General features: G+C 35.5%; 2 protein-coding genes across 3 annotated transcripts; both read left to right on the top strand.

The window, feature by feature from the left end:
- The first annotated feature begins 1,390 nt into the window (after positions 1-1,390).
- Positions 1,391-6,928, top strand: LOC106138256 (heat shock protein 68-like). Of its 2 annotated transcripts, XM_060952518.1 has the most exons (3): positions 1,391-3,382; positions 3,466-3,537; positions 6,852-6,928. In XM_060952518.1, exon 1 carries the CDS (start codon positions 1,431-1,433, stop codon positions 3,342-3,344), a length of 1,914 nt encoding a protein of 637 aa, XP_060808501.1. In that variant the 5' UTR covers positions 1,391-1,430; the 3' UTR covers positions 3,345-3,382; positions 3,466-3,537; positions 6,852-6,928. The 2 variants fall into 2 exon arrangements, with proteins under 2 accessions (XP_060808501.1, XP_013194820.2); XM_013339366.2 differs by having other exon boundaries at positions 1,391-3,537.
- Positions 6,829-9,160, top strand: LOC106138259 (uncharacterized protein DDB_G0283697). The gene is made up of 3 exons (XM_060952119.1): positions 6,829-6,999; positions 7,358-7,503; positions 7,946-9,160. The coding sequence occupies exons 1-3, from the start codon at positions 6,906-6,908 to the stop codon at positions 9,158-9,160; spliced, it is 1,455 nt and encodes a 484-aa protein (XP_060808102.1). The 5' UTR covers positions 6,829-6,905.
- The last annotated feature ends 2,358 nt before the right edge of the window (positions 9,161-11,518 follow it).

Below are 11,518 nucleotides of genomic sequence, written 5' to 3'. Positions count from 1 at the left end.
TTTATATTTTTATTTTATTTCAATGTTATCGTCTATATGAATTGGATTATAAACATATATTTTTTAAAGAATAGCTTGTTTAAAAAGAAAAAACAAAAAAATACTTAAATATTAATGGCTAATGAAAAGAACATTTATTTGTTTTTTATAAGGTTTTACAACGGGGTACAGAACATATTTCCGTCTGATTACCCGTTAAATAAAGGATAAATTGATGATATTGTTATTTCTATTTAACTGTAAATGTTAATTCCGTTATGTCAACATTTGATTAAATTAAATTACTATCTAAAATTGAAGTATTTATGTGTGTAAAGTATGTTCAACATTTTTTTCCTTGAATCCCCCTATTTTGTTAAATATAGATATGCATTGCACATAAAGTAAACAATTATTTTTAAATCTTTTACTTTACAGTATTACATCTAACACTAATTTATGCACATTTCTTGTTCTTCTTGGGTATACCAGCCTCTTTGAACAATTTGAAGTATAATTTGTAAAATTTTCTACTTTATATTACTACTTTGAATCGATTAAATGTGCGAATATTATTTTAATTTCCCCTATGAATGACAAACTTTAATGAAAACATTTATATGAATGAGCCCTAACACTACGCATAAATAATGTGAGAGTCGGCAGTGAAAGAGATAGAACGAATACAAAGGGTACAAAGACTGCGCGCGTGAAAGAAATAGAGATAGTACATGTGCTTATTTGACGTCAGCGAACGGAGCAATGAACTGGGTGGCCAGTGTGAAAATTTTCTACACTTGGTGTAACTTTTATACGTTGTGTAACTTATTTTAATATGTACCAACTATGAAAATAGATTCAATGATAAATATTAACTGTATTACAAAGATATCACACCTGTTTTACTGTGTTAATAAACGAAGTTGGAATTTATAAAAATGTATTGAGTGGTATATACCAAGCAGATTTTATTCAATGAATATATTTTAAAATATTTATATTAATGGGCATGAAGAAATAATTTAAAAAAATTTCTTAATCATCGTTGCTTAAATAAGAAAAATGTAATACTATCGTATTAAAAATATGAAAATAATTGCGTTGATTACTTATTACAATATTATATTATTGCCATTGTTATCATTTTTGATGAATCCATATGAGATAAATAAAAATAAAAATAGTTAATAAAAAATGCAATAAGCGAAGAAGCTACACAAACATTAGCAAAAACATGTGTAACAATTTTTTTATAACACTGGCAACCCAACTCTAGTACTTTCTACAAATATCGCGTTCCGATTGGTCGAGAATTTTGGTGCTCTCGAATTTTCTTTGTCGTCATTGGCCGAGGGTATATATTGCGGTCGAATCAGGTTCGAGGGTAGTTTCATTACACCGGCAATACGTGACGGATCGTTGTGGCGGGATTTAGAATTAAGTTGTGAAAAATGGTGGCGATCGGAATAGATTTAGGCACGACGTTTTCTTGCGCGGCCGTGTGGCGACATGGAAATGTAGAAGTGATAGTGAACGAACAAGGAAATAAGACGACACCTTCGTATGTAGCTTTTACATCGTCAGAACGTTTAATCGGTGAACCGGCAAAATACCAAGCTCCGTTTAACCCGTGCAATACAGTGTTTGGCGCGAAAAGACTTATTGGAAGGAGATACGACGATTTAGGCGTCCAAATGGATCTTCGACACTGGCCGTACAAAGTGGCCAACGAAAACGGTAAGCCTGTTATAACTGTGGAGTATAAGGATGAGAAGAAAAAGTTTGCACCAGAAGAAATAAGTGGAATGATTCTTTCGAAGATGAAGCAGTCAGCTGAGGCTTACCTAGGTTGTGAGGTAGACAGTGCCGTGATAACTGTTCCAGCGTATTTCAATGATTCCCAGCGCTCGTCTACTAGAGTAGCGGGAACGTTGGCAGGTTTGAAAGTATTGAGAATTATCAACGAACCTACAGCGGCTGCTTTAGCTTATGGCTTAGAAAATAACTTAAAAGGAGAGAAAAATGTATTGATCTTTGACTTAGGAGGCGGTACTTTGGACGTTTCAATACTTACCATCGCAGAAGGATCAGTTTTTGAGGTAAAAGCCACTGCTGGAAATACACGACTGGGTGGAGAAGATTTTGACAATAGACTAGTCGCGTATTTCGCTGAAGATTTCCGGAAAACATACAATATCGAAATAATAGGTTACCCACGGCCATTGAGGAGATTGAAGTCCGCATCGGAAAGAACGAAAAAATTCCTAACTTCAGCTACGGAAGCGACAGTTGATGTGGAATCTCTATACGACGGCATTGACTACCATGGAAAAATATCTCGGTCCTTATTCGAAGAGCTGTGTTCAGATCTCTTCAGAGACACGCTTGTGCCAGTACAGCAGGCTTTGCAAGACGCAAAAATGACCAAAGATCAGATAAATGAAATCATTCTCGTTGGTGGAAGTACTAGAATACCAAAGATTAGGAGCATGTTAAAGGAATTTTTCAACAAACCGCTAAATGCCTCCATTAATCCTGATGAAGCTGTGGCTTATGGAGCTGCGATACAGGCAGCTAAACTAAGTGGACAAACTCACGAGAAAATCCAGGATATATTGCTTCTCGATGTCGTTCCTTTATCTTTGGGCGTCGAAGCAGCTCGAGGTCTAATGTGCAAAGTTGTTGACCGAAACACGCTCATACCGTGCCGACTGACCAAAGATTTGACAACTTTGGACGATAACCAAGTATCTATGACTATTGAAGTATTTGAGGGTGAAAGATCTTTGACCAAAGACAACAATCTACTTGGGGTTTTCGACTTAAATGGTATTCCACCAGCACCAAGAGGTATACCAAAAATTGACGTCACTTTTGATATTGATGTCAACGGTATTCTCACTGTATCGGCTAAAGATCGTAGCACGGGAAACAGCGAGAAAATAATCATTAGAAATGAGCACAGACTTACAAAGGATGAGATTGCGAAAATGTTAGAAGACGCTGAATTTTTCAAGGAAGAAGATAAAGAACGAAGAATGTGTCTAGAAGCGAGGAATCAGCTGGAGAACTACGTTTATCAAGTTAAGAACACGATCGCTGAAAAAGGGGACAAAATGTCGGTTGAAGAGAAAGTTGTGATGGACACTGAAATTGAAGAAGCTATGGAATGGTTGGATAAAAACACTGATTGTCTTCGTGAGGAGTATGAGAGAAAGATGACGGAGTTGATGAAGAGGTGGTCGGACATTTTGAAGCAGTTCTATGGTCATATTTTGAGACACAAAGCTAAGAGGCAGAGGAGCGAGACCTACCAAGCTACACTTGACCAGGAATCGACTTCAGTAGACGAACTGCACAAATAAGTATGGTAAGGTTGCAAAAGTGACTGTGGTTATAATGAGTAAGTATTTTTGATCATTTATCCCATTTTTAATCATCATTTTATTTTTGGAATTTTAAGTAGTTTATGTATTGACATTTCAGGAGATTTGATGGAGCAATATATGTACAAATGATTTTTCTTCAGTGTCTTTCAGAACGTCCGTATTATTAATGGTAAGAATAATTATATATATTTCGTATTACATTTCTCTCTTTTCAGCACTATTTGAAATGGTTCACTAGATTGTCCATTTCACATTCAAGACATATAAAAGTTTTTTTAGACAGTTAATTATTAATTAAATAACATCGATTTTAATAATGCGGACAATATTTCGTTTGTATAAATTTTAAACCAATTTACTTTTTATAATGCTTATTTGTCATTACTCGCATATTTTTAAAGACGCTAAGTGAGCCGTTTTTACAGCACGTGCTATCGGGAAAAACTTATATTTATTATTCAGTGACTTCACCAACTGTTTTAGTTATAAACAGTTCATAGAAGAGCAACTTTTTAACTTCGCCGTATGTAGTTTTCCTGTGAAATTCATATCGCCGATGATCTACCAGATAATGTAAGAAAATTTTTAATTTACAATTCGAAAACCCTCATCAGGTGGTATTCTTCAGCCGTGGTGTAAGCGTCTGTGTTTTTCATCAGTTCATCTCTCTACTGTCCAGCCTACAGCTCTAACACAACTTTGGAGAAGCAGTTCGAGAAAAACGACGAAGACCTTTAATATCCTCGTTTTAAGTTGTTTGTTGATCTGGCTTTTCATTATGCAACAACTCTTATTCAGTGATTCATCAGTAACACTGTAGGTGCTGTGATTATCAAGAACCACATATCCACCTTGCAGCATTGTGGTGCATACAATATTAATACTTATGGAGACCTCAACTGTGATACTCGAATGAAAACCGTACCACTAAGACAATAAATACATATAGAAATTGGTGCTATAGAAGAGTGAATAAGCAATAACCCGTGCCATATCGCGCCGAGATACCTTCTTTGGACATTTACACAAATACAGCGATTCTGAAGTGACAGGAAGAATACTTCTCATGTGCCTTATTTACAGCTTCCAATATACATATATAACTCATCCCACCCATTAAAGTTATTTTAACATTTGACTAACCAAATATGTCTCTGAGAATTATATTTTGATAATTGTGACAGTAGCTTGTTGATTATGACAAATTTGACGAAGCAAATTGTGGATATTTTATTAGTGAAAATTTTAACGAAGCATTTTGCGGATCACATAAAATTTAATTCACTTTCTATGCTCACGTTAAATTAAAATTTAGCTTTTGTTATCTAGACGACGTAGTTAGTAGCGGGTAATTTTTGAAATTGACTGTGTAGTTTGTTAACAAATTTTATCTCATTATTATGTATTTTTTAAATAAGTGTAAAGTGTTATCGACGCTTCAAATAGTCATTATTTCTCAGGGACATATTCTAACTCTTAATTGCAAATATTTCTAGCTGTTTCAACTTACATAGTCCTAGACCGCTTAACATTTGTACTGTAAGTTCTTGTTTGGCTGTGTTGTTATATAGATCTCATATATTTTTTTAACCATATGTATGTACTGTTGATGTATTATCTTTGTTATAAATCAGTATATATTTAACGCTTTTATTAGAAACATCTGATATTTCATACATTGCACTGATTTTGATACCACTCACTCAATTAACAATTGCTACAAGGCATTTTGTTCCGCGGATACTATTAGTTATCAAAATTATTGCAATCGTATTGAGGTCTATAGTATTATTTTTGTAGTAGGAAGTCTGATCGGGATTAAGTAGTAGCAGGAAAATAACGCAGTGTTGGCGAACTATCGATAGTTTACATTCAAAAAGGCCACATTAAGTGCCTCAGTTGCCTAACTAACGTTAGTCCACTACTGAGGAGCAACGCTAGGTGGGAATAATTGCAAAGTATTTTTGCGTACGAGACAAGAACACACGAATTTAGAGGCGAGTCGTCTACTCTACTGAAAAGTGTGTTGTTGTATAAACAAAATTTAAACTGAATCTTCGAAAAGCTAGTATAGAGAATTTACACGTAAAAGTCCCGGTCCGGCGCATATCCTCTCTCTGTGAGATTTTGCTTTTTCAAGTGGTAATTGTGCTACTTTTCAAGTATTAGACAATAAGAATGAATATTATGTTTTTAATGATTTGAATCGTAAAATCGTATTTAGTCTTAGGTGTGATATTAGTAGATAATTTTATGAGCATGCTCTGAGATTTGTAATCAATTGCTCATTTGGGAGTTCGCTTTGATGACAACGATTTAGCGGACAACGTTTTTGTTTTCTCGGAAAGTTTCGTTTAAATTGTTATAAGTAACTACCTCTAAGACTACCTCATAATCAAAAGCTTATTCAAACTCAACAGTATATCTAATTGTTCTTCATGGGCTCGAAGGTTTTTGTCCTATGCTTAAATGTAAAGGACTAGGTACTAGATAGTCTTGTTCTTTATACCAAAGAATCTATTAGATTCTTTGGTATAAAGAACTAGAAATATTGGTAAATTGATAGTTCTTCAAGCTCAGAAAGCCTGAGATGACCTGAGCGATTTTTGTGCCATATTAGATTTTAAAAATGTGATAAATCATTTAATACTAAATAATAGAAATAATTATCACGTTTCGAAAGCAGATCTGAAAATTATGCTTTTGAAATTTGAGCAATAAGTAAGGCCTTTTAGCACGCGTCTTAAATACTATGACTGAATAGTTGGATATGCTGTTGTGTGTATAATGTAAATTGGTATTAATAAAAGTGATTATCATCTTGCCTTAACGCATTTTCAATTTGTATTCTTGTTAAATCCTACTTCGTGTATGAGACCCCACCAAATTGTCAGTCAACAATCAGTAAATATTCATTAAAAAAGAAAAATTTACCATTTTTCCATTTTTAAAAAATAATTCTATGCAATTCTTTGAAATTCATTAAAATTACATGGTTAATTAATATTCAGATTTTTACGGTTCTCATTGGATCTTGCTAGCTCATTTTAACATAGAATTCGGAACAAAAAATTCCAACAAGTTGGACCAAATTAAGGACAGTTGTCTCCTCACCATCATTTCAGCCGTAGGACGTCCCTGCTGAACATAGGCATCCCCAATGACTTCCACCTGGCTCTGGAGGCGATCTGCATCCAAGGTTTCCCCGCGGACTTCACCAGATCAGGCTCCAGTGCTCGAACAGCGCCCGTCGACGACAGTTCCACATCTGGAACCTTGGAACTTGGGGTCTTTTTGGGAGCTGTGTACCCATAGAGGCCATGTCCCACCGCTAGTTAAGTGCGTGTTAGCGGGTTGACTGACTGCGTTGGTGGTGGTATATCCACAGAAATGTTCTACCACCCACAGGCGATGGGGTCGACACGTCCCGACAACATTTGTCCAACATAAACAATTTTTAAAGACGGTAGTTTTATTTTTCAGCATTTTGGCGCCCTAGAGTTGTTCGAAGGCGGCCAGCACAAACAACATGCCGCCATGATGGTAATGGCAATGCTGGGCTTCTATTTCGAGTTGGCGAGGCACGACAGGGACGCGCATGTCCGAGTCCACTTGAGACATGTTAGAGCTGGTGAGTTTTTGATTGGCGCCATTTTACAGCGTTTTTAAATGCTACAGCAAATTTTACTGATAGCCGGTGCACTTAGAGGTGGGGTTTGCAATGAAGACTGACGCAGAATTATGATGACTAAGTCCAGAATGAACCCGTCAGTCTTTTCAAGACTGTTCTGTCGCCCTGCAAAGGATATTGACGTGATTATATGTTTGTATGTATGTAGAGAGCACAAACCGTCACTTAATTCATGCCGCCTTAAGTGGACTGAATTTTAAATCAAAAACTATAATACACGGGATTATACTATGAGAAAAGAAAAGACTAACATTCATTATCCGTTTGTCTCGTACCTTCATCGTCTTGCAATTTCCAGATAAACTCCATCACTTCGAGAAGATCCGGTCAGACGCGACTCTGCCCCTGCCGTACGATTACGACAGCGCCACACACCCAGCATGGCAGTTCTGGAGGAAGATCGGCAGAACTGGCATATCGACAGTCGCCACTTATAAGGAGAAGGTACGTTTTTAAATTTGGCAGGTTTTTCACGATCATTGACAAGGCACATCGTTTTGTCTGCCCTCTCTTTCTAACTCTAAAGTTAACTAGTAAGATAGAAAGAGTTAGAAGGATTATACATGTATATTGAACGTGTGTAACTGTTACTGTTTTTGGCTTACCCTCCATTTTAAAAAGGAAGGAAAATGAACTTGCCTAATTTTTAGGAAAATCGGGCTTGGGAGGAGGCTACTTTCTTCAATACTTATTATCTTATAAATCCATCAGGATTTGCAGTAGTCTGATTGATGTATAAGCTCGCACAATTCGCCTTATATAAAATACAGGATGATATACAATTGCTCTGTTCTGCTCAGCAAGGATGTACACTGTTTGGAACTGCTCAAAATAATTTACTGCCCCGGTTAACTCAAGAGTAATTCTTAAACGTCTTGTTTCGCAGGATCCCGACGGCTCCATAATGCGTTCGTTGGGTCAGCATGATCAACTTCTATCGGAAATGGACATAATCAAAATAAACAGCGTTTACGGAGTCAACTGCTTTACTAAAAAGCCCGAGCCGGTTATCGATGAGGTAGTTATTAGTCCTCATTTAAAAGAAAAAGGGAGTAAATATAAATACGACGAAAAACCCGCTCGAGAAGAAAATGAAGGTGATAATACACCACAGGAACATGATAGCGGTAAAAGTAAATATAATAAACATCCTGAACCAAATGATGATGATGATGAGGCTGGTGCTCACGAAGAAAGAGGTCAAAGTAATAAATATAATAAAAGACCTAAACCTGAAATCGATGAAGATGAAGCGCCTCACGAAGAAGAAAGAGGGAAAAGTAAATATAATAATAAAAATCCCGAGCCAGATAACGATGACGATATTGATCAAGATGAAGATGAAGAGAGAAGTAAACATAGATTAGAACGAGATAGAGAAGACAGAGAACCAGAAGACGAAGACTTTGAGGACGAGGAAGCACATAGAAATGAAAGACAGAAGAATAAGAAGCAGGAAGGTAGAAATGGTGAAATAGAGGAACACGAAAGAAACAGAGATAGGCATCGGAATAAAATTGAGCCAATAATGGATGAATCAGACGCTAGGGACAAAGAAGAACATGAAGGGAATGGGGATAGACATGCTTACAGGCATGAGAGGGAAAGAGATAAAATAACAAGTAGAGACAGAACTGAAAAGAATAAACCTAGGGATAGAAAACGAAAAAGGCCAAGCGAATCGGATGAAGATAGGCAGAGTCATGTTCAGAAACATCGAGAAGAACTGGAAAGAGAAGAAAGACATAAGAACGATGCAGAGAGTGACCACAACAATGACGAGGTGCGGGGTAGACAGCAAGAGAGTAATGAAGAAAGTAGGGAAGAGAGACATAGAAATAGGTTTAAAGAAAGGGATCAAGAAGATGAGGAAATTGGAGAAGATAGGAGAGGAGGCGACGAGGGCAGAGAGGAAGATCGACCGGACGATGTAATTGTGTATAGGCAGAAGAATACAGAAAAAGAAGTAGATTACAGATGGGACCACGTCTATCAGGACGACCGTAGACACGAAAAACCTCGCAAAAGGCCTAACTATTTTCTGAATCCGCCAAAATTTAGGGTTCACGAGCAAATTTTCGCCCCTGTTAAGTTACAGTAGTTAAAGGGGTCTTGGTTGGTGGTTTCTTTGTCTGAATTGTTAAACGACTTTTACTACGCTTTTTTATTTGTAAAAAACATCAGTAACAAGTGCCTTTGTAAGAAATGGAGAGATAAAAGAGGGTATATCGCTGAAACTTTCTCGCCTTTATCGATCATTGGACTGCAGCGTCATCTAAATTTAAAAATAAAATCTAAATATTTCACCGAACAGTATGCTTGTAACAATTTCATTGCAAACCATATAGATGGCGTTGTTCATGTTTCTACTTATTTACTATAATAAATACAACGACATAAAAAAGGATAAAAAGAACGGAATTGTTTTAAGAATTCTTGACATTTCATTGACATTAACAAGACATTTGACATTAAAAAATATGACACAGAGTAAATATTTAATATTTTTAACAAATGTGGCGCCACTTAGACTCTAACTGCAAAGAGCTATGGCAGCTTCCCATACATCATTTTAGGTCATGTCTAAAGTTAGCGTCTACGAATGAAATATATCTTGCCTAATAGAGCTTATTTTCTGGATCTTGGTGAAAAAAACTATATAGCCGTATGACTTCAGGTTTTTGAAATATACTGTTTTGAAGTTTTGTAGGTTATGTCACCATCAACCTTAATATTAGTTTATGTTGTATCAAATACTTTACTACGGAAACTGAGTAAGGCATATTATTCACAATTACGCATGTTAAGCTACAGCACTTATGGTTAGGTACCATTCGTATCAGTGACTACAAATGATATTTAGGTAAGTATATAATATTAGCATGCCACAGTTTGTAAAATGTTTGATTACCATATAGGTATTTATTATAGAAAATTGGTTTGAGGTCCAAAATAACAATCCAAGTCGTATTCAAAAAAGCAAAATCAGAGTCCTTGGGCAGTCCGGGTCAAAAAAAAACAGAAGACGGGGAAAGCTACGAAAATACACAGAACACAACGAAACGCGGGCGCAAGCGAGTGAGATGTGTGAAATGAAAACTCAAATCGGAAAGAATGAAAAGAAATGTCATTTTTTTTGTTGACAGCTCTGATTGGCAGGCTTTTAGCTAGCTTCCTGTCCATCAACGGTCAAGGAGGCTTTATTATGGCTGCATTTCATTGCAAAGCTATCTAATATGAATTTATAAAAAGCAAAAACAATAGACTTGTTTATATTGAAAATCTGTTAAATCATTCAATCAAGAAAAATAATATTGATGTATTGTAATACACACAAAAAACATTTTTAAGGCTGTCAACACTGTGACAACAACAAATGGCGAGTTCTATAGAAAATCAAATAGGTATCATAATAGCTATTTTTAATTATCACTCTTTTATCTAGCTAGTTGTGAAATGGTATTGATATTTTGATAATTTATTGAAAAATATTTTATGATTTTTGGTATAGCCGACATATATAGACGCTTTTAAAACCTTGACCTAAAAATCTGCCATAGCTCTTAAAAAAATTTCTGAATCAATCCATCGAAAATATCAAACAAAAGACATCTTGCCCGCCCAATGCCTGTCCACTAACTACCTAATATGATCTGTCACCTATTTTATATATGTATATGACATGTTTTTTGCAATTGAAAATAAAGAAAATATGATATTAAGGATACAATTTTGAAATATATTTTGACTTTATATATTCTTATTATTATTGGATAATTCAGAAATTATATTGGAAATGACGACATGATGAGATGTTAATAATATTTTTTTTTTTGGAATTCAAATAAAGGTTTATTTCTTATTCGTTGTTTCATTTATCTAGGTTAAGTTTGCAAGCACTAAAGGGCCTATTAGACCATTTGATATTCAGACAGTTTTAGTCAAAATCGTACAGAGTAGTCAAGGCAAATACATAGATCTAATTCGTTCATTAAATAAGTTAACTTACCTCTATGAAAAATATTTTTGACTGAGTTACGACTCCGAATTCCGACAGCAAGACTTGGCGAGTCTGTCGACGAGTTTGAATATCGAGTAGTGTAATTATGAGTTTAAATAAGAATATCGGATTGGCACACTAGTTTCAGACAGAGTAGTCAGACCAAATAGATCTAATTCGTTCATTAAATAAGTTAACTTACCTCCATAAAACATTATTTGACTTGATCTTAAGGGTTTACGGCAAAGAAAACAAACATGCGAAAATAAGAATATTAATTTTAATAAAAACAAACCTATTCCGTAATATTGTGCGTACTGGATTGCAATTCGTGGTCCTTCGTTAGACTAATATCGCTCTTAGTGATAATGTCGTAAATATCATTATTGCCTGCGTACACACGCCGTCGAAATATCGTCTTGTCTGTGTTTATTATAACGCTAACAGCTGGAACAATAA

The sequence above is a fragment of the Amyelois transitella genome, chromosome 28 (assembly GCF_032362555.1).
Source record: "Amyelois transitella isolate CPQ chromosome 28, ilAmyTran1.1, whole genome shotgun sequence".
Taxonomy (NCBI): Eukaryota; Metazoa; Arthropoda; class Insecta; order Lepidoptera; family Pyralidae; genus Amyelois; species Amyelois transitella.
Note: the sequence above shows the minus strand (reverse complement) of the source record. Positions and strands in the feature narration are given on the sequence as shown.